We start from the raw sequence: 24,845 nt of genomic DNA, 5'->3' as shown, positions 1-24,845 counted from the left end.
CCATTCAGTAGCGATCATTATAGATCCGCAGTCTTTACTCTCGAGGACTGAACAGGTTCTGCTCGATCATCTTCACTCAAATGTTCTGGGTCTGATTCGGGCGGTAAGGGGCGTGACGTTTCCGACGTGCACTGCGGTTAGCGAATCACAACACACTGGGCCAGCTAACCAATCTGAGCCCACTGCGTATTTTTGAGGGACTGGCTTCATACAACCCGGAAAGCATCAGACCGTTTTACAAGGAGGGACAGAGCAGTGTAGAATAAAGGTCAAATATATGAAAAATAAGGCAATTTTTTTTAAAACGAAGCATGAACACATGTTACAGTGCACCCCACAAACACAGTCAAGCCTTCAAAAGAATGTGTTTTACCACCCCTTTAATAAAACGTACATTCGTCCCCCGCACTTTTACAGAGTCTCACCGGTCCAAGTCGACCCGCTCCGGGCGGGATTCGAACCGACGTCTAGTCACACCGCTCTTACTGGCCTACTTTTGTTACACAAGCAAGTTCGTTTACGTAGAAGGCAACGTAAATAAATTTAGATTTAAATTCAAAGACACAAAATAATTTATACATGACCTGTCATTTTATTCGTATCCAAAAACAAGGCGATCTGAACACTATGGAGTGCTAACACTCTCGTGCAACACTCCAATTCATACTCGAAGCCATAGGGCGCGCTCTCAAAGAAAAAACAAAACTGATTCTTAGAAGTAAAACCCTGTCACTTTCCAAAGGCATTCAGCGATGTAGCAGCAGCTGAATAAAAAGAATCGCTATGACTGATGAAACCTGACAACAAACACGATTGCGACAATATAGCCTATGGTTTGTGTTTTTCCAGCCATTTCAAGGTATTTATTGACAATAAAGAATATGAATAATGCAGTGCTAACTGACAGACTTTTAAATGTTTAGTATCTTCTGCTTGCCAAGGCTGCATTTATTTAATAAAAAATACAGTTAAAACATTAATATTGCGAAATATATTCACATATAAATGCACAGTTGTTTTAATTTGTAATGATATTACAATGATATTATATTATAGTAAAGTGTTATTTATTCCTGTGATCAAAGTTGAATTTTCAGCATCATTACTCCAGTCTTCAGTATCACATGATCCTTCTGAAATCAATCTAATATGATCATTTGATGAAAAGGAAACATTTATAATTATAATCATTGTTGAAAACAGCTGTGGAAACCATGATGCATTTTATTTTTCAGGATTTTTTAATGAATAGAAAGTTAAATAAACAGCATTTATTTGCATTGAATAAAGCATGTATAAATCTTTTGTTATATTATAAATGCCACTTGATCAATTGAATGCATGTTTGATGAATCAAAGTATTAATTTCTCTCTTTTTTTATCTTACCACAAATGTTTGAATAGTTCAAGATTTCCACAAAAATGAAGCAGCACAACTGTTTTCAACATGATAATAATCATAAATGTTTCTTGAGCATCAAATGAACATGATTTCTGAAAGATCATGTGACACTGAAGACTGGAGTAATGATGATAAATTCAGCTTTGATCACAGGAATAAATTACAAAGATTTTTTTATTTTTTACTATATATTCACAAAGCTGCTTTACATTAGGATAATATTTCACTGTATTACTTTTTTACTGCATTTTGTATTAAATAAATGCAGCCTTGGTGAGCAGAAAACTTATTCAAAAACATTTAACAATTGTAATGTTTCCAAACTTTTGATAGGTACTGTATATTTTCTGCCTTATTCAGTGATATTTTTTTTTATAAAGCATAAAATCCATGGGGACTTAATGCACAAGTGTTTGTAGTACATAAACCAATCATAAAATTGGCATAACATAGGGAAAACATTATAGATATTAGTGGTTATTGTTCAGCAATGTATTTGATATATTACTGAATTAAAAGCAAGAGATGAGATTAAATCTGTCAATTAGACAAAGGTCAGAAAAAAAACTGGTATTACACCTGACATTTCTGTCCCCCTCACTTCTGAAAAGATGGCTACCCTCCTGCGTCAGATAACATATTCACACTAAACCATATCACATTCTCAAATCCAGCCATTCATAAAAAGGTTACCAGGCAACTAGGGCTGTAATCTCCCAGTCAATTAGTCGATTATTAGTCGATACGTTCTGGCTCGACCAAAATTCTGATTGGTCGATTTTTTGCCGTGTTCATTTCATTAGTTTTGCTGCGTTCATTTAATCAGTTTTGCCGGGCCGCGTTCATTTAATCAGGTGGAAAGCAATAATTGCTAATGGGGGTGTTTTGAGAGCACCCCTGTTTCACAGGTAGGCTAACAGTCTGCCTTCAGAACACCCCCATTGTTTTCACTTCTTTTGGATTAGCCCAGCCAGCCAGCTGGCGAAGAGAAGTCTCTCGCGGGTCTTTTGTTTTTCATTCCCGCTGGCTCAAACGCACGCCCATAGCGGTAAACTTGAGGAACGCCCATCAACATACACATGAGGGGAAGCGTCACAACATCGCGCTTAGTGGATCTGTACTGTCAGTTTTGCCGCGTTCATTTCATCAGTTTTGCCGAGCCACGTTCATTTCATTAGTTTTGCTGCGTTCATTTCATCAGTTTTGCCGCGCCGCGTTCATTTTCATCAGGTGGAAAGCACTAATTGCTAATGGGGGTGTTTTCAGGCTTTGGGTGCTCGAGCCCCTGCCCTTTTTCAAAATGAATCAAAAGTGCCCCTCTCAGACAAATATCAATGATAATATCGTGGTCAATAAAACTAAATAATTGTGATTATTATAACATGACATTGATGACAATGTATACAATAGTAACGAACGGCTCAAAAGTCGGACAATTTCTGTTGAGGCGTTGCCATAACGCGTTGCTATGGGTTGCGTGCGTTTTGATTGACAGCTGATTTTCCTCTGTTCGGAAGCGGCTCTCGAGACAAATATGGTCCTTTCAGAGAGTGTGTGGCCTTACGGGAAAAAAGTAAACCAATATTTTTTTTTCATCCATAATCAAAGCTAATGTGTTGATTTAAATACAAATCTATATATTAGGCTATATATTTTAAAGTATTACACAATTCACCAATGCCCGTTTGTCATGTAGGCTATATACACCAACCAATCGTGATCTGGCAAAGCAAGTTCAAATTCCATTGGGCATGTGAAGTGGAGCGGTAATTTTCTGTTCTTATTCATAAATCGGTTCAAAATTACCGATTTATGGACAAACCGATTTATGGACTTATCAATGGACAAACGAACTAACGTTTCGGGCTTTCGGTACGGTGCGCGCGTGTACCAAACGTTTATGAATGTAATCTATAACAGTTAACAGTCGGCTTGTTTAAAGCGCGGAACACACTTCAATCCTAGTTCCCACACGAACATATTAAGTATTCAGTCCATTTTATCACGAAATTCAAACGATAAATGCCATTTTAACGCTCTATTATGTGACGTGACAGAGACGCGTATCTTCAAGCGACAGCGCGCGGCGCGCGAGTGAACGCGATCATCTCTTCCTAAAGAAATGAATATCTAAAAGGTATGTTGAGGATACATTACAACTTACTGAAACGTATAATATGTTGTGTAATCGCTCCATCGGTGTTTCAACCGCGGAAAGACAATAAAACAGCTTGTAAACAAACAATGTCATGTAGAATCACATTTACCTCAGAAGTCATTCAGTGTCCACAGCTGTGAGTTCACTAGAGAGATTAACTCTTTCACTGAATACATGCACTATATTAGCCTATATATTCGTAATTAGTCTATATATATTCATTATATACCACTTAGCCTGTTAGTGATGTCTTGTTTATTTAATGTATGTTTAAATAAACCTGTCATGAAAATTACAGCCACTAAATGATTATATTTCAACGAGTTGGAGAAAAAATAATAATAATTAGATTTAGATATTAATGCAAAAACTGCCTTATGTGAAGCTTATGAGTGTTGATTTTTATATCTAAAAATAAATAGCAAATGAATTTAGGCTAATAGTTTGGGCTCTGTTGTTAATCTTTAATAGCAATATGTAAGGGCTCCCTATATAGTTTACAGCATTATCTTTAAGAAACTTTTAGTTATAACTGAATTCATTTAAGGACAGACACAAATTTTTTTTTCATTAAACCACTGTTGAATAAAAATTAATAAAAAGCAATTTTGTAAAACTGCTGTACCGAATCCGTACCGAACCGTGACTTCAAAACCGAGGTACGTACCGAACCGTCAGTTTTGTGTACCGTTACACCCCTAATATATATATATTTACATATTGCCCCTTTTTTACATTTGAGCCCCTGCCTCTGAAGAACTCTCTGCACGGCCCTGCAACACATAGCCTATGACTTCCGAAAATATAGTACTATGATATTGCGCAGGTGCACGTGATGCAACGCTGTCAGAGCCAACAGACTCGTGTGTCAGACTCATTTCAGTGCAAAATAATCAGGTCAAAAACGATTTAATATTCTGCAAATAGCCTACTAGATTTTTATGTTTATTTATAATTAATTTAGGCAGACAACAAGGCTACCAAGTACTGCGCACAGTGCGCAGCTAATTCATTTAACGTTTTTTTTTCCTAACGTCATTTTAGTCGATTTTTAGTCGAAAATTTCAGGACTTCAGTCGACTAAGATTTTCTTTGGTTGATAACAGCCCTACAGGCAACTGACAAGCGATTTTTCTCGCACTTTGAACCCTGGCTAACAAGCCAATGAATGGTGTCCCGCCAATGGCGCTGCGAGCTGTCAGAATCAATCTGTGCATATGAAAAAAAAAAAGAGCAGTTTATCTAGTAATTGTCTTAGGCCATTTCGCGATTTCAATAAAGTAGCATGCGGCAAGTAATTTCATGTACTCTTGGGGGCCCCCTGGTGGCCAAGGGGGCCCTACATTCTAAAAAAAAAAGGTTCTATATGGCACCAAAAATGGTTCTTGGCTCGTAATCATAGGGGAACCTTTTTTAATGCTATATAGCACCAATTTTGCTGCTTCAGTGGTTCTTCAGCGGTTCTTCAGAGGTGCTATATAGCACCTTAGTCAAAGAACCGGTGAAGAACCTCTGAAGCACCAAAATTGGTGCTATATAGCATTAAAAAAGGTTCCCCTATGATTACGAGCCAAGAACCATTTTTGGTGCCATATAGAACCTTTTTTTTTAGAGTGTAAGCAGCTGCTTAGTTCTCTTATGCCTTGGGCCGGCCCTGCTCTGCCGTCATGTTTACATATATAATATATTTGTTCACATATATATATATATATATATATATTATACAGTGTTTCCCCTAGGTTTACAGCTTTGGGGGGGGGGGGACCTCCCGAAACTACTAGTGTCGTGGAGCTGGAGTGTTACGGATACTCTGTGTTGCCATAGACAATAAATAAATAAATTAATTTGGTAAATAAATATAAACAAACATTTTTTATACATCACACAACTATTTACAACACAACAGAGGTTGGCTTAGCTTGAGTTTTTGCTCTGGATTTTGTTGCTTTTAAGAAAAAAAACCCTAATTTTTGCCCGTTTAGGTTCGTCACCTTCTCCATTGCATTTTTACATTTTTACCATTAAAGTTACTACACGCAAATCCGTGTTTTTTTTTTTGTTGTTGTTGTTTTTTTGGGGGGGAATATATTTCAGGGCTCAATGCTAAGGATTTTTTTCAGGGGTTCAAATTTTTACTTGCCCTGTCAGAATTTTCACTGACCCCACCACAAAAAAAAAGACAAATAAAATAAAATAGGCCTAGTATTGTTTTTGAGCCATATAAGCTTAATAAATAAGGTTATGACTCTAAAAACTAAAATCCTAACTCATATATTTTTTTTATATTGTTAAAGACCGTCAGTAATAAAAAAAGAACAAATAATCAAATTATGAGCAAAAGCACAAATAAATACAGCAGAACAAACATATACAAATGAAATAAACAGTTATTTTCATGTAGGTCTAAACTAGATTGTCAGGTACAAAAATAGTAATCAAATGTAAAATATCACTGCATAGTCTGCATAAAATTATATGTCACTGCATAAAAATACAGATTAATCCTTATTTAAAGTTATTCAGTCAAGAGCAGTGAGTGATTTTTTTTTGTCTTTTGTTATCTCAATATTTGTATAGCCAATGACGATATTTTCCGGCTTTCCGTGTTTTCACTGTTATACGGTAGGGGGCGCTGTAGCGCAATTCCTGCACGAGAACAGAATCTCCTGATCAAAACAGCCGAAGAAGCAACGTGCGAAATCATAAGCAGATGCATATGTAAAATAACGCGATCATCACCATTAAACAGCATATACATCACAACTGCCCAATGTTATTGAATGAACTGTCAACCCAGGACGAGTTCTAGGACTGTGAAGCTTTGGGGTGTTGATGGACTCGATCTACAACATCTGTGTTTTGTTCATCGTTCGGACGTAACGTTAGTCTTTTACAAAAACGTGCTTTTTTCAGCTTTATGCTCAAAATGTTGCTTTTTCATGAAACTTGTAACATTCAAGTGTTGATTAAAAAAATAATATATGAAGCTGGAATAAAACAGTGGGTCAGTTCTTTCTTTTGATATATTGCATGTTTAGATATTCTGTGGGCCATTAAAACTTACAAACTTGACCATAAATGCTGGCGGTGACTGGCAAATTTCATGTTTACGTTGATTTAAAAGACCTAACCGACTATGTTTACGATGATACTCAACAAGACAGGCATTTTGATATAATTTTGTGTGAATATTCGCGCGCTGTGAGACGCGTGTGTGTGTGTGTGTGTGTTGTGTTGCTGCCCTTCGCGAGTATCAAACTGAGACACTTTCTCGTCTATGAGCGCTTGGCTTGAATATTTAAATTGCCATGGCTTAAAAATGCGCAAATGATCAGTTTCCGTGAAGATGCAGCTCTGGGAGTGTCTTTCACGCTGGCACTGAACCATCGGGCAATTCTTATTGTCGACCGTAATGACAAATATTTTTTGTCACTCATTCAGGGGGGGCGGGGGGGCGTTTTGGGAGGGCGGGGCGCCCCCCCCTGAACAATGGTAGGGGAAACACTATATATATATATATATATATATATATATATATATATACAATCTATAATCTTTTTAAATCTAAAGATTTTGTACCGTATCCATGTAATGTTAGGCCTATGTAAACGTTATCTCCCCCTGGTTTTCTGCAACCTAGCTGCGCGCGCATCCTGTATGTAACGGAGGCCAGCTAGTAGTTGCTGTGTGAGTAAACCTCACTCCTCTGATCTCTAGAGACGCTCTAGATTAGATTAGATTAGATTCAACTTTATTGTCATTACACAAGTACAAGGCAAAGAAATGTAGTTTAGGTCTAACCAGAAGTGCAATAGCAGCAAGTGCAGGATATACAATGGTTGAATAAGTGCAAGACATATGATATGTACTGAATATATATATATAAATATATACAGAGAGAGATGGTTATGAATAAATACAGTGAATAAATAAACAGATGGCTATTACTATAAACAGAATTTTACAGATAGAGGTATACAATGGTATGTTAGGCTAAAATGAGGAATATAGCAGTGGATTAAAGTAGTGCAATAAATTATGGACAGAAGCTATCCGAAAAAAGTGTAAAAGTGCAGTGGAAAGTGATTGCATATTACAGTTAGAAGTAATATGTAATACGGTGCAAAATGCAAATGTAAACAGTAGGTATACTGTAAATAACAGTCGGCAGTGCAAATGAGCATAATGCAGTTAAGGTATGGTAGTGCAAGATGCATAAGTAAACAGTTGTTACTGTATAAACAGTCGGTAGTGCAAATTGACATTCTTGACAAATTGACATTGACATAGTGCGACTGACGCTAGGGGTTGCAGCCTTTAGCCTCCTTGTTAGAGGACCCGGGTTCGAGTCCCGCTTGGAGCGGGCGGTTTGAACAGGTGGGGTTACATGTATGTTTACAAACAGTAAATTGTCGCGCACACTTGACTTCTGCTATCTCTCATCAACTACCAAAGGTTTTCTCAGTTCAGTGTAGGCTATGAAACCACTTCACTGTGGTTGATAATAATAATTTTCAGTTATGAGTGTGCATGAATGTCACTAAGGAAGGTTGGTCAACATTTTTCGTTTCACTATTGTCTGTAATTGGCTTTTTAATAATTATGGCCTATACGGCCCCAAACTCCCTGGGTGTCACTGGAATTTTATGGAAATTTAGAAACTCAGAGTAAGTTAGCAGCATACCTTCTTGATTTAGTAATTGATCTGCTCGAATTATACCTGCTAAAAACCATCTTTCAAAAACTAAGGATTTATTTTTATATAATATATTGTTTGTTTCAAATTAAATATCTATGGGGTGACAAATTATGCTTCTATAACAGGGACCAAGCAAGCAACATTTGTTTGTGAAAGGAAGATAAATTCAGAGGGATTTTCTCAATTTTATAATTTTGCAAATCAAGAGAAAATCAAGACTCTGGAGAAAAGGTTTGGAATGAAATTCCAAAGAGAATTTGGATTTAGAATGAAATGTCTAATCCAATTAATTTTAAAAATATTATTTAAAGTACTGAAATCAACCCTACTGATCTATATATGAATGACTGGATTTAGTAGGCTAAGCTCACGCCTTCTATTGAATCTATAGACAATTATAAACAATTATATGATTTTACTGAGAAAACAGTAAACTAACGAGCCTAACGAGTCAGCGTTTTTATATTTGAAGTCTTCTTGTACACAACACAAACGTACTAAGCATGTAAATGGTTATTCGTTTAAAGTCAGCAGGGATTTCCCCTGCTTATTTATTAAAAAGTTCATATTCATTACAGTAGTGAACATCAGCTCGGTGGGCGGCACTTCAGCATATCACAAATGTCAAAGCGCGAATTTGTATGACTTGAAAACGTAACCTGAAATCGTATTGTAGGCCTACTGTTTTGTTGGGCTGTGTGTTGTTTTTATTCATACAGTAGCCTAGGCTAACTGCAAATGTTTCAACAATGATTTCGTTAACAGCATGCATTTTGAAGCAGTTCATGATTTAAACAATGATTAAATAAATAACAGGGCATACATAACACTTATGGAATAGCTACTCATATAACACTTATACTCATATGGTCTTTACACTGTCTTTACACTTTACACATAACTTATTCGGGAAGATAACGCTGACTGCTTTATTTCCGAGATGATGACAAACCTTGAATTGTAATACAATATAGTGCAATATAGAGGCTTGTATTAATATTTATTATAAGCTATTCAAATCAATTTCTGCAGCTAAACACAGATATATGTTAATGTTTAATATTACTAACCCCTAATTAACGTGCGTTTAGCTGAAGCAATGCATTCGAATAGATTATACAATAAATATTAATAGCCTACATATTTTTTATTGGCTATGTATTCCAATAAATATTAATACATACAATTATGGAGGCTTAGTGTTAGTTACTAACCCTAACCCTCCATTACATACATAAAGACATATATTTTGTGTTATTTCAGTTACATTATCTCTGTCGGCAGTGTGCAGTAGTCACACCCACATGACCATAAACATGACATCTGAAGTTACTATTAATTTACATACATATGGTAAAACCAATCCTGTGAGACTGAGACGCTGCAAATCTTGTGAATTTTTTTTTTTAGATCAATGTTTTGGCTGTACGTCAATAATGACCTCTGTTGGTATAGAGGGTATGCATCGACGTCACTTTCCCGCCGGAACACACCCCCTCAGCCGGGACTGAGTGGCAGAAGTGCTGCTGCGTAACTGGAGTTAATAGGGGAAACCGCGAGTAAAACAAACAGTTATCAGTTTAAACTAAAGGTTGGACTCGATATAGTGTTCTTTACAACTTGGCAAAGATCCAGAGATCCATGAATATTGACATGCAGCCAGGAATCGTGTTTTCCTGACATTTATATGAGCCTGATTTCGATACATAAATATCACTGTCAGTCATCACAATTTCGAGAATGAATCCCGCATGTAAATGCGGATATGGGTCTATGTATTAAAGTGTGTATGTGGCCGCTTGTCAAGAATGGAATACAAAAGTTTTATTCAAATTCTGAATATATTGCGCGCAAATAGTGCAAAATTGTGTCATTTTCTATATTCTATTGTCTTTTATGAGTTTAATAAAGAACTCTATCATAACATACCATCATCTGTAAAGAATGCCACATACAGAGAAGAGCGAAATGTTTGAATTGGCAATTTTACCACTTCGTTATTTTGGCTTGTAATTTCGTTTGTTGGAAATATAAACTGAATTTAGAAATGCTTTTAAAATGAAAAACTTTGCATTTAATGAACAAAATATATTTTTGAAATGAAGACAGCGTTTGGTGTGAGTGCAAAATAATCTGTTCCCAGCTGAATCCACTGCCTTTGTTGTTATTGTGAGTGTACACAAATAAAAGTAGACAGTTTATAGTTTATAATGATGTCTTATCTGTATGGCTAAAAATGACGGAGTATTGTGAGTTGTTTCCGCTGTCATAAAGGAAAAAAATCCATCAGAAGTCGCCGACGCCTTCCTCGGCCATGGGTTAAAGAAAATGCAGCCATTTAGTTTCATAGTTAGGCTATGTTTAAATATTATTATTATTTTAATTTCATATGTTGATTATGAAAAGTGAGCAGCTTGAGTAATCAGATGTGCATATGTCTGGGGAGGGGGCAACCTCATATTCTTTCATAGGGCCCAAAATTGCTACACTCTAAAAAAAAAAATGTTCTATATGGCACCAAAAATGGTTCTTGGCTCGTAGGGGAACCTTTTTTAGTGCTCTGTTCAGTGGTTCTTCAGTGGTTCTTCAGAGGTTCTTCAGAGGTGCTATATAGCACCTTAGTCAAGGAACCGCTGAATAACCACTGAAGCACCAAAATTGGTGCTAAATAGCACTAAAAAAGGTTCCCCTATGATTACGAGCCAAGAACCATTTTTGGTGCCATACAGAACCCTTTTTTTGTGTAGCGGCGCCCCTGCCTTATCTGTATTCTGCACATACATCGCATCGAAAAGCATCGCCCACGTGCAGGGCCATTTTTAGGCATAGGCGAACTAGGCGGTCGCCTAGGCGCCATCAGCTGAAGGGGCGCTAATGAACGCATATATGGGGTGTTTGTAAAGGGTGTCACGGCCACCCTGAAATATGATTGCAGCCCCCAACGTTGGACGGACGTTGCATTTTGGTTGAAAATGAAAATCGGGTTGACGTCAGAACACAACATCAGATTGACGTCGGGTTCTGACGTCAACCCGATTTTCATTTTCAACCAAAATGCAACGTCCGTCCAACGTTGGATGTTGACGTCAATCTGACGTTGGGTTCTGACGTCAATCTAACGTTGGGTTCTGACGTCAACCCGATTTTCATTTTCAACCAAAATGCAATGTCCGTCCAACGTTGGATGTTGACGTCAATCTAACGTTGGGTTCTGACGTCAACCCGATTTTCATTTTCAACCAAAATGCAATGTCCGTTTAACGTTGGAGGTTGACGTCAATCTGACGTTGGGTTCTGACGTCAACCCGATTTTCATTTTCAACCAAAATCCAACGTCCGTCCAGCGTTGGAGGTTGACGTCAATCTGACGTTGGGTTCTGACGTCAATCTAACGTTGGGTTCTGACGTCAACCCGATTTTCATTTTCAACCAAAATGCAACGTCCGTCCAACGTTGGATGTTGACGTCTATCTGACGTTGGGTTCTGACGTCAACTCGATTTTCATTTTCAACCAAAATGCAATGTCCGTTTAACGTTGGAGGTTGACGTTAATCTGACGTTGGGTTCTGACGTCAATCTAACGTTGGGTTCTGACGTCAACCCGATTTTCATTTTCAACCAAAATCCAACGTCCGTCCAACGTTGGATGTTGACATCTATCTGACGTTGGGTTCTGACGTCAATCTGACGTTGGGTTCTGACGTCAACCAGACGTTGGATTCTGACGTCAACCTGATTTTCATTTTCAACCAAAATGCAACGTCCGTCCAATGTTGGATGTTGACGTCAATCTAACGTTGGGTTCTGACGTCAACCCGATTTTCATTTTCAACCAAAATGCAACGTCCGTCCAATGTTGGAGGTTGACGTCAATCTGACATTGGGTTCTAAACTCAACACCAGATTGACATCAACCTCCAACGTTGGACAGACGTTGCATTACATTCATATTGAAACTGGCCATTATCTCATTTGTCATCAGCCTGTGGATATGAAAAGAAAAGGATTTAAATGTCCAAATAATTAATAATACATAACATATTATGAACCGGTTGTCATAGTTTTTGTCAGGTTCGTCATATCTAATGCAGATGTCACACTGGTTCTACTCTGGTGCTAGATGGAAGGTCATGGGCTCACCCAGATTGCAAGGTTTTTATCTTCTGGCAACACAAGTGATAACATGCAATTCCAAAATCTAAAACCTAAAAATCTCTAAACATTTACTTAGATCTGTTGTGAATATGTACACAAAAAAGAGAATAAACAACAAACAACTGACTGAGCAATTATTAGATGGAACCAAAAGCAATGGTTTAGGATATTTCACACTATGAATTCAGTGATATCACCAGTCTGTAATCGTTGTCGTTGCTGCTTCTTCTTCTTCTTCGCCTGTTTTAATCAAGAGTTGCTGTACTCATTCAGGAGATGTGTAATAGCGCCCCCTACCATATAACATGGAAAGTGGAAAATATCGCAGAGATAACAAAAGACAGAAGAAAAAAAATCACTCCGACTCTTGACGGAATAACTTTTAATAAGGGTTAATCTATATGTATATGCAGTGATATATCATTTAATGCAGACTATGCAGTAATATTTTACATTTGATTACTATTTGTGTACCTGAAAATCTAGTTTCTAGTTAATCTGACGTCAATATGATGTTGGCTTGAGACGTTGGTTCAACGTTAGATTTTGGTTAGTTAATACCACAACCTAAAACCAACAAAGGATCAACGTCTAATGATGTTAGAATCTGACGTCAATATGATGTTGGCTTGAGACGATGGCTCGATGTTGAATTTTGGTTACTTTACAACACAACCTAAAAACAACTAAACATCAACATCAGCTGACGTTGGTATTGGACATCAAATTAACGTTGGCATTAGACGTTGAGCTAAAGTTGAATTTTGGTCACCTGACGTCACAAACAAAATGTAACCAAATATCAACATCTTATGACGTTGTGTGCCTGCTGGGAAAGGTCATGTCAAAAATTGTTCAAGAGCTTAGCAAAAGAAAAAAAAAAGCTCGATCTGCTTATAGTTTCCGACATGAATGAGGAAGTTAAGATACAGAGTCATGTTAAAAAGCTGAGCTGAGAAACAGTGTTTTTTTGTAAGCTTGTATTAATGTGGGATTGGGTTACATTACAAATATTGTATGTGCGTAAATATATCAGAGTACCTTCAGGGATTTTAAAATCAAATGGAAGACTTTTTAAGACACACACACACACACACACACACACACACACACACACACACACACACACACACACACACACACACACACACACACACACAATTTGAGCGGGTAGAGTAACGATGGCATCCAAACATAAAATGACTGTTAAAATAACAATAACTCTACAGTTCAAATAGCCTACAGGTTGGCAAAATCAAAACGTATTATAAAAAGATAAGCCTCATATTCAAGATTTTTCTAAAAAGAAAAATTATTTATAAATAATTATAAAATTAGGGGAGACCGGGGGTGGTTGTAACACTTTAATACACAGTATCACAGTGGTTGTTTGTTCTACATGTTTCACATTTTTATTTTGATACATGGTAAACACATTTATCTGCTACAAATATAACTCATTCAGACATGAACTACACAATCACTGAGAGGTAATTTGCTGAAATAACACACACACTATCCAATTATTGCATAAACATCATTGAAGAACAAAGAAAAAACAGTTTGAACAACGTGAACAATTTAAACTTACAAAAATATATATATTTATTTTGGTTTTAGGATTTTAATTGTAGTTAAAAACAGTGTGTGTGTGTGTGTGTGTGTGTGTGTGTGTGTGTGTGTGTGTGTGTGTGTGTGTGTGTGTGTGTGTGTGTGTGTGTGTGTGTGTGTGTGTGTGTGTGTGTGTGTGTGTGTGTGTGTGTGTGTGTGTGTGTGTGTGTTTGTTTTTCTAGCCTGGTGGGGACTTCAACCTGACTGTAGACAGACTCATGGGGACTCGTGTCACTGTGGGGACCTCAATCATTCAGAATGAGTTTTTATGAAAATGTAAAAATGCAGAATGTCTCCTGTGAGGGTTAGGTTTAGGGGCAGGGGCAGTGTAGGGGGAAAGAAAATACGGTTTGTACAGTATAAAAACCATTACGCCTATGGTGAGTCCCCAGAAGGATAGCGCACCAGACTGTGTGTGTGTGTGGTATTCCTGTCACAGAAGGGTTCAGTCACTGGCTATGTTTCCAAGATCCACCTATTTTAATGTGAATTTTGAGATATTGCATAAAAACACAGGATGGAAACATAAAGATCCGCATAAATTCTAATAATGTGCACAAAACAATTGTGTGTTCAATGGAGGCAGATCATAAGAAGACATGAGCATAAACTATGATGGAAACACATTTACTGAATAAATACCCAATAAATAAAAAAACACGTGACTTTGCAGACAGAAGTGTGATTGATATCTGGGGCACATTCAAAGCTCAAACCGGTGCGCAACGTTTTGCTACGGTTTCCGGTTGAACGTCATGTTTCCTGGAAACGGTGTGTAACGGTGTGCAACAGGTTTGAGATGCGTTTTATCTCGTTTGGTGGGTGTGTCAAAAATGTCAGCCCAATCAGCAGCAACATGTATATAAACCCACGCGGTATTAAAGAGACAGCTCGAGCTCACACAATGGGTCCAAGTAAAGTTGTTTACCAATGTGTACGCTGCAGCTCGGTATACACAACAAGATGATTGTCATAAAAAATGTATACAGTATATATATCAACATGATGTATTTATTCATATTTTTAGCTTCATTGCAAGGCAAATTTCATAAATGGTAATTAAGTGCTTTACATAAAAATGAGAAAGAATATACAAGCTATTAAAAAAGTAAGAACTAGAAATAAAATAAAATTAGAATTGATTACCAGGAGATAAAAATGTTAAATAAATGGGATTGGGATGTTGTCTTTTATTCTGCACGGCAAGGGCAGTGATTGCATGTATTTTGCAGTATTAAACACGTAGGCTATTTATATAGATTTCATCAGGCTCCAAGAATTCCTCAAAAAGAACACAAAGAATGGCCTTCTCAGCTGCCATAGTTGCAACTCTTGCGTCATCAGAACAGGGTGTTCAACGCAGCACCGTTAGCGTTTAATAACGTTTTGCAACGTTTTGTTGGGGCTGAACGCAGTCCAGTTGTAGGCCTACACTCGTCATTGTGGTGCATTGTGGGATTGGATGAGTGCACTAAGGTCCAATATGATATCGGACAACACTACAAATGGCTGTCCCTTCAAGTAATGCCCTATTTAAGGGTATAGGGGGCGATTTCGGACACAGAGATTTAATATAGCCTGCTTCAGTGAATCACAAGATTTGATCTCGGGGGCTGTGAGATTTTCAGATACTGAGAAGATCTCGATTTCTTCATGTTAACCCACTGGTCAGGGGCGCAACTACCCAGTGCCAGAGGGGTATGCAGCAACAATTTAGCAAACAATAACAAATTGTTATTAATAGGCTAATAACACACATAAAAATAAACATTTGTTTGAAAGTAATTAAAGAGGAAATTATGAGTTAAGCAACATCATACGAGCAAGAGTGCTCTTTTCCAGAGTAGCCTACACTCTAAAAAAAAGGTTCTATATGGCACAAAAAATGGTTCTTGGCTCGTAATCATAGGGGAACCTTTTTAAGTGCTATATAGCACCAACTTTGGTGCTTCAATGGTTCTTCAGCAGTTCTTCAGAGGTTCTTCACCGGTTCTTTAACTAAGGTGCTATATAGCACCGCTACCATATACAGAACATGTTAAGATATGGTTCTTTATAGCACCAAAAGTGGTTCCTCTATGATTACGATGAAGAACCATTTTTGGTGCCATATAGAACCTTTTTTATGAATTTTTTTTGTATATCAGCACGATTGCAAAATGCGATATTAATTTTATACAACAGTTCAATAAACAACAAGTTGTCATTTTTTACAGTTTTGCTCTATTTTTCCAACAAAAATAGATTCAAACAAAGTATAGGTTTTGTTCTCGAATAATTCACAGTTTTTGAACAGATGGTTAGAACGAATTATAGTTGAATGATTCTAGAATCCTCCTCCTTGAACTGCCACCTTAACGTGGTGGAGGGGTTTGAGTACCCGAATTAACCTAGGAGCTACGTTGTCCGTGGCTATATGCCCCTGGTAGGGTCTCCCTAGGCAAACAGGTCCTAGGTGACAGGTCAGATTAAGAGCAGTTCAAAAACCCCTTATGACGACAAGGACAACGAGGACCGTGACGTCGCCCGGTACGGCGCAGCCGGGGCCCCACCCTGGAGCCAGGCCTGGGGTTGGGGCTCGTATGCGAGCGCCTGGTGGCCGGGCCTTCCCCCACGGGGTCCGGCCGGGCTCAGCCCAAAGGAGCAACGTGGGGACACCTTCCCGTGGGCCCACCACTCACGGGAGGGACCGTAAGGGGCCGGTGCAAAGAAAATCGGGCAGCAGTCGAAGGCGGGAGCCCAGACAACCCGATCCCTGGACATGGAAACTGGCTCTTGGGACATGGAATGTCACCTCACTGGCGGGGAAAGAGCCTGAGATTGTGCGTGAGGTTGAGAGGTTCCGACTAGAGATAGTCGGAATCACCTCTACGCACGGCTTGGGCTCTGGAACCACGCTCCTCGAGAGAGGATGGACTCTTCACCACTCCGGAGTTGCCCATGGTGAGAGACGGCGGGCTGGTGTGGGTTTGCTTATAGCCCCCCAGCTCTGCCGCCATGTGTTGGAGTTTACCCCGGTGAATGAAAGGGTCGGCTCAGGGATAGGTCTCTCACTGTTGTGTGTGCCTACGGGCCGAACGGCAGTGCAGAGTACCCGACCTTCTTGGTGTCCCTGGGAGGGGTGCTGGAAAGTGCTCCGACTGGGGACTCCGTCGTTCTACTGGGGGACTTCAACGCCCACGTGGGCATTGACAGTGACACCTGGAGGGGCGTGATTGGGAGGAACGGCCCCCCTGATCTGAACTCGAGTGGTGTTCAGTTATTGGACTTCTGTGCTAGTTACGGTTTGTCCATAACGAACACCATGTTCAGGCATAAGAGTGTCCATCAGTGCACATGCCACCAGGACACTCTAGGCCGGAGGTCAGAGATGTATAAAGTACTAGAGACACAGACTTGAGTAAAAGTACAAGTTCCTTATCAAAAAAGTGACTTGAGTAGAAGTTGAAGTGCTCTTTAAGCACCACACTTAAGTAGAAGTACTAAAGTATTCAACATTTTTTGTACTTAAGTATTGCAAGTAGTTTATTTTAAAATGTACTACTCAAGTACTGAAAGTAAAAGTACAAGTATTGTGTTATGTAGTTATTAAAGAAAGTAGTTAAAAGTTTGAACATCATATTGTTTTTATTATTTCAAATGATCAACCTAAAGGACAATCACAATGTTGGTAGGTCATTTTTCTACACATTGCCATATAAATAACCTGAAAATACTGTAGTTCATTAAGATTAAATCTTACTAACCACTCTTACTAAAAAAAAAAATGGGGAAGCACACTTATATTCTCATTTCAAGAGGTGTTCTGAGTAAATTATTTGTTTTTAACACTTTACAATATGGTTTGATTTGTTAACATTACATTAGTTAATGTATTAGACCAATAACTAACATGAACTAACCATGATCAATACATTTGTTACTGTATTTATTAATCTTAGTTAATAAAAATACAGCTGTTCATTGTTTGTATATGTTAATTCACAGTGCACATTAACTATGTAAACAATTAAAGAGCAATTTGAGCGCAAGACGCTGTTTTAAAGACAGTGAATGCACACGCGCGCGGGGCTCGCGCTCTCTCTCTCTCTCTCTCTCTCTCTCTCTCTCTCTCGCGCTCTCTCTTGGAATGGAATGATTCGTAACATTTTTATAATTGTAACGAGTAACGATGCAGCACATAAAAAAAATATCGGAGTAAAAGTATTAAACTCATTGAAAATATGTACTGAAGTAAAAGTGGAAGTAGGAGAAAAAAATAATACTCTAGTAAAGTACAGATACTGCCTTTTAGTACTTAAGTACAGTAGTGAAGTAGTTCTACTTCGTTACTATACATCTCTGCCGGAGGTCGATGATCGACTTTGTGGTCAGACCTTCGGCCATATGTCTTGGACACTCGGGTGAAGAGAGGGGCGGAGCTGTCAACTGATCACCACCTGGTGGTGAGTTGGATCCGATGGCGGGGGAGGAAGCTGGACAGACCCGGCAGACCCAAACGTACTGTGAGGGTCTGCTTGGAACGTTTGGCCGAGTCTCCTGTCAGAGAGATCTTCAACTCCTACCTCCGGCAGAACTTCGACCGGATCCCGAGGGAGGCTGGAGATATTGAGTCCGAGTGGAACATGTTCTCCAGCTCCATTGTCAAAGTGGCCGCTCGGAGCTGTGGACGCAAGGTCTCCGGTGCCTGTCGAGGCGGCAATCCACAAACCCGGTGGTGGACACCGGAAGTAAGAGATGCCGTCAAGCTGAAGAAGGAGTCCAATCGGGCCTGGAGGGCTTGTGGGACTCCTGAGGCAGCTGACACGTACCGCCAGGCTAAGCGGACTGCAGCCCGGGTGGTTGTGGAGGCAAAAACTCGGGCCTGGGAGGAGTTCGGTGAGGCCATGGAAAAGGACTATCAGCTGGCCTCGAAGAGATTCTGGCAAACCGTCTGGCGCCTCAGGAGGGGGAAGCAGTGCCCTACCAACGATGTTTACAGTGGCGATGGGCGGTTGTTGACCTCGACTGGGGATGTTGTCGGACGGTGGAAGGAATACTTCGAGGATCTCCTCAATCCCGCCATCACGTCTTCCATTGAGGAAGCAGAGGCTGGGGGCTCAGAGGAGGACTCGTCCATCACCCAAGCTGAAGTCACCGAGGTGGTCAAGAAACTCCTCGGTGGCAAGGCACCGGGGGTGGATGAGATCCGCCCTGAGTACCTCAAGTCTCTGGATGTTGTGGGGCTGTCTTGGCTGACACGCCTCTGCAGCATCGCGTGGCGGTCGGGGACAGTGCCTCTGGGATGGCAGACCGGGGTGGTGGTCCCTCTTTTTAAAAAGGGGGACCGGAGGGTGTGTTCCAACTATAGGGGGATCACACTTCTCAGCCTCCCCGGGAAAGTCTATGCCAGGGTACTGGAGAGGAGAATTCGGCCGATAGTGGAACCTCGGATTCAGGAGGAACAGTCTGGTTTTCGTCCTGGTCGTGGAACACTGGACCAGCTCTATACCCTCTACAGGGTGCTGGAGGGTTCATGGGAGTTTGCCCAACCAGTCCGCATGTGTTTTGTGGATTTGGAGAAGGCATTCGACTGTGTCCCTCGCGGTGTCCTGTGGTGGGTGCTCGGGGAGTATGGGTTCCGCATACCCACTTTTTGCGCCACTGCCTCTGGTGCTCTTCGTTTAGGGGTTGCATTGGTTATCTTCCCGTTCATAAGTGACCAGACACCTAAAAATTAAACTTCCTCCACCCCAGTAAAACCGATGTAATTTATTTTTCTTCAATAATATTTTTAGATGATTTGATGGTACTTATTAATATGTATGCAATAATTATGGTCTGTTTTTGCCATTGAAAATAATAATAAAAAAAGTTATAAAAAAATTTAAACAGTATTTCAGGTTAAAATAAAGTCTAGACCTTCAAAATAAATTTTTTGAAGGCAGATTAGCCCCTCTTTTGGAGTTATTTAAGAAAACATGCAACCATGGGTGTAACCACTAGGTCTCTATGGAGAGGCTTGAGAATTCACTAGTTCTCTTTTGAACACATTTAATTATTTTTTTATTTTATTTTTTTGATGGATTTGAATATATATTTTAAAAAATCTTATTATTATAAAGTTTTAGATACATTTTTTTTTGTTAGAAAAAGTGATTTAAAGTGTTTTGTGTGTTTACATACCTAATGCTAGAAAAGTCACCAAGTTTCATATCATTCTGATGAAGCTGTGATTTTTTTGAATTTCAAAACCAAACATTTTCCGGTCAGAAATGACCGAAGAGCACCAGAGGCGAGGAACCAAATTTTTTCTTTAATGAAGTGCAGGGGACAGTCTGATATTATGCTTTGCAATGTAGTGAAGAAAAAGGAAGTTTGTTTTGGCCCTTGTCAAACTGTAAAATAACATGAAGTGTTTTTATTGTTGTTTGTGTTTTTCTCTTTCAGAGAGACACTTCCTGCACTACAAGTTTACAGTCCTGACCAGAGCAGACACATTCCCAGAGTTCAGTGCTGAGGTTGTTTATGATGACAGACGGATCTCACACTTCAGTGATGAAGAAAGAGTCTGGATTGTGACTGAAGACTGGACTGAAGCTCCTGCAGATCCTCCTGATCACAGAGTCTGGTTCATACATCAGATCAGGACTCTGTCAAACTGCACAGACTCACAGTGTTCTGGTGAGATTCATGCTTTACTCTTATTAATGATCACACATTATATTTACTGTAAGTTTCTCATGAGTGTTGTTCTGTGATTGTAGAGCTTCATGTTCTTCAGAGAATAATTGGCTGTGAACTGGAGAAACTTCCTGATGGATCAGTGGATCTGACTGTCTTTGATGAATATGGATTTGATGGAGAGGATCTTATATCCTTTAATTCTGACACTATGCAGTGGATTGAGAAAAGCCCCAAAGCCAAAAGAACCAAAGAGAAATGGGACAGTCAAACTGGACGAAACCACGTCATTGAATATTTCCTCAAGACCTGCAGGAACTGGATCTCCACATTTATCAACACTAAAAAGAGTGAGTTCTGATCAGATCATATTAATTAGCTCCTGTGTGTGTGTGTGTGTGTGTGTGTGTGTGTGTGTGTGTGTGTGTGTGTGTGTGTGTGTGTGTGTGTGTGTGTGTGTGTGTGTGTGTGTGTGTGTGTGTGTGTGTGTGTGTGTGTGTGTGTGTGTGTGTGTGTGTGTGCATGTTTTCGTGAAATATCAGGACACAAATGTGTATAATGACATGGGTATGACAAAAAGAGGGTGAAATATGAGGACGTTACCCATGTCCTCACTTTTCAAAATGCTTATAAATCACACAGAATGAGGTTTTTTTCACAGAAAGTGAACTGCACAGTCTCCTGTGAGGGCTAGGTTTAGGGGCAGTGTAAGGGGATAGAAAATACGGTTTGTACGGTATAAAAACCATTACGCCTATGGAATGTCCTCACATTTCACAAAAACAAACGTGTGTGTGTGTGTGTGTGTGTGTGTGTGTGTGTGTGTGTGTGTGTGTGTGTGTGTGTGTGTGTGTGTGTGTGTGTGTGTGTGTGTGTGTGTGTACATGTTTTTCTAGCCTGGTGGGGACTTGAACCTGACTGTAGACAGACTCATGGGGACTCGTGTCACCTAAATTGAGGTCCCCATGGGCACAAAAGCTTATAAATCATTCAGAATGAGTTTTTATGAAAATGTAAAAATGCAGAATGTCTCCTGTGAGGGGTAGGTTTAGGGTCAGTGTAAGGGGATAGAAAATACGGTTTGTACAGTATAAAAACCATTACGCCTATGGTGAGTCCCCAGAAGGATAGCGCACCAGACTGTGTGTGTGTCTGTGTGTGTCTGTGTGTGTGTGTCTGTGTGACATAAGTTCAGCAGGTTATCATTAAATATTGAAAATGTAAAACTGTTGAGGACACATTCAGAAATGTTGAAATATCTTTATTTAAATGTTTTATTTAACTTTCTGGGTTTGTAGTTACACATCAGCAGCCCTTCACATTATGAAACACTTTTAATTGCAGTTAAGAAATATATATACATTATATTGGCAACAGTTTTGTGACGCCTGCCTTCACATGCACATGAGCTTTAATGCCATCCCATTCTTAATCCGTAGTGTTTAATATGGATTCGGTCCACCCTTCACAGCTCTAACAGCTTCAGCTCTTCTGGGAAGCTTTCCTCAAGGTTTAGGAGTGTGTTTATGGGGAATCTTCTAGAAGCGCATTTGTGATGTTGGACGAGAAGGCCTGGCTCTCAGTCTCCGCTCTAATTCATCCCAAAGGTGTTCTATCAGGTTGAGGTCAGGACTCAAGTTCCTCCACACCAAATTCGCTCATCCATGTCTTTATGGAGCGACGCTTTGTGCACTGGTCAGTCATGCTGGGACAGGAAGGGGTCGTCCCCAAACTGGTCCCACAAAGTTGGGAGCATGAAATTGTCCAAAATGTCTTGGTGAAGCATTAAGAGTTCCTTTCATTTACATTTACATTTACATTTATGCATTTGGCAGACGCTTTTATCCAACGCGACAGTGCCCTTATTACAGGAACATTCCCCCTGGAGCAACATGGAGTAAAGAGCCTTGCTCAAGGACACACTGGTGGTGACTGCTGGGATTGAACCAGCAACCTTCTGCATGTCAGTTCCATGGTTTAACCCACTGGACCACCATCTCCTTTCATTGGAACTAAGGGGCCAACCCCTGAAAACCCCACCCCATTACCCCCCCTCCACTAAACTTTACACTTGGCACAATGCAGTCAGGCAAGTCCCGTTCTCCTGGCAACCGCCAAACCCAGACTCGTCCATGGGATTGTCAGACAGAGAAGCGTGATTGGTCACTCCAGAGAACACGTCTCACTGCTGTAGAGTCCAGTGGTGGCACGCTTTACCCCACTGCATCCCACGCTTTACATTGCACTTGGTGATGTAAGGCTTGGATGAGCTGCTCGGCCATGGAAACCCATTCCATGAAGCTCTACACACTGTTCTTGAGCTCATCTGAAGGCCACAGTAGTTTGGAGGTCTGGAGCTCTTGACTCTGCAGAAAGTTGGCGACTTCTGTGACCCTCAGCATGCGCTGACCCCGCTCTGGGATTTCACTTCGTGGCTGAGTTGCTTCCAGTTTGTTATAACACCACTAACAGTTGAGCGTGGAATATTTAGTAGTGAGGAAATGTCCAGAATGGACTTCTTGCACAGATGTCCACCGATCACGGCCCCACGCTTGAGTTCTCTGAGCTCCTGAGAGCGGCCCATTCTCTCACTGATGTGTGTAGAAGCGAACACACACACACACACACACTCCTGAGAGCGACCCATTCTCTCACTGATGTGTGTAGAAGCGTCTGCAGGCCTAGAGCTTGATTTACACACCTGTGGCCATGAAGTGATTGAACACCTGAACTCAGTGATTTGGAGGGGCGGCTCAATACTTTTGGCAATAGAGTGTATATTTGAAGGTTGTGTTCATGTATGCACATTTTTAATGAATATGAAGAATTGTTTTTACACAAAGAACCAAATTATTTGTAAATGTTTGTTTGTTAATTGCATTATTATTTTCATCTCCAGGTTCTCCAGATGTTCACATGTTTGCGAGTAAAGCTCCTGGTGATCAGAATAAGCTGGTTCTGACGTGTCTGGCCACTGGTTTCTACCCCAGAGATGTTCAGATGGATATTAGAAGGAGCAGAACTAAACTTAAGGATAAAACGTCTTCTGGAATCAGACCAAATGCTGACGGATCCTTTCAGATGAGAACCAGTGTGAAGATCAACAGAAACCATAGAGGATCTTTTGACTGTCGGGTCATTCACAGCAGTCTGAGAAAACCAGCTTTAGCTAAATGGGGTAAATATGATCATAAATTGTGTGAATATGTGAAGATCTGACTTTATACAGTAACACTGCTTCTGCATTATTAACATTTGAATCTTAATACAAGTCACTCAGTATGTAGAAAGAGAACATGATAACACTCATTTAGGCTACAATATTTGTGTTTTTATTTTTTTGCAGTTGGAAATTGTGCCGACTGTGAAACAGAATCTCAGAATGTCGGATATTTAACTGTAGCTCTACCTTTAGTTCTCATTGTGTGTCTTTGGTGGATTTGCCTATTGATAAGTTCAAAAGGTGAGTTCTAAATATTGAACACTGTTGCTTAAATGTCTTGATTTTAAACATCATAGTTTTAAAGACATTTCAAAATGTATGATGTTTTGACAGTGTGTATTTACTGAAAAAATATAAACTAGTAAAGAGTTTGATGATGATGAGATTGAAGGACATAAACAAGATCTATAACAAATGAGAATTGTGACGTGAAATCTGTTTGTACACAAAGTTTATAGGCTATATATGCTGTGGAAGAGAGAAGATGAAGAAGAGAACCGAGAATTAGCTCTCATGGATGAGCTTCGATCGGGAGCAGGAGGAGCGATGACTGTGAAGGATGGGAGAGGAACAGGCCTGGGACATTAATGTTCTGTTTTATTATGGGTTTTTTTGCGGCAGTCCCATGAGGGGCTGACAGGCTAGGATGCTGGGCCGTTATTCCCCTCAGTTACCGTGGCCTAAAGACGCCTGATGAAGCTCCTGATGATCAGAATAAGCTGGTTCTGACGTGTCCTCACGCCTCAGAACGAAGAGAGAAGTGTGTGTGGCCGTCAGACCCCAGCCCTAACCTGGACCCATCCTATCTGATCACGGCTCTTCCTTCACGATTCCCTGGCACACCGAGGACACCAGATCCCCTGTTTTGTTGGGCACTTTATTCCCCTTTTTAAATATATTTTTTAAATGTTTGTTAATGTTAATAATAAACCC

General features: G+C 39.8%; 1 protein-coding gene across 1 annotated transcript in view; it reads left to right on the top strand.

The window, feature by feature from the left end:
• Nucleotides 1-23,908, top strand: part of LOC307133513 (class I histocompatibility antigen, F10 alpha chain-like) — a gene marked incomplete at its 3' end in the record, with an annotated part of 32,973 nt that extends 9,065 nt beyond the window's left edge. Inside the window, exons 2-4 of the mRNA XM_079828595.1 lie at nucleotides 20,456-20,689; nucleotides 20,773-21,039; nucleotides 23,589-23,908. Of these exons, the coding sequence (XP_079684721.1) occupies nucleotides 20,456-20,689; nucleotides 20,773-21,039; nucleotides 23,589-23,908 (821 nt within the window). The remainder of the gene's footprint in view (nucleotides 1-20,455; nucleotides 20,690-20,772; nucleotides 21,040-23,588) is intronic.
• Nucleotides 23,909-24,845: the final 937 nt, after the last annotated feature.

This window comes from Gobio gobio (genome assembly GCF_949357685.1).
Source record: "Gobio gobio genome assembly, chromosome: 11".
Lineage (NCBI taxonomy): Eukaryota > Metazoa > Chordata > Actinopteri > Cypriniformes > Gobionidae > Gobio > Gobio gobio.
The sequence above is the reverse complement of the archived record's forward strand: the minus strand, read 5'-3'. Positions and strand labels throughout refer to the sequence as shown.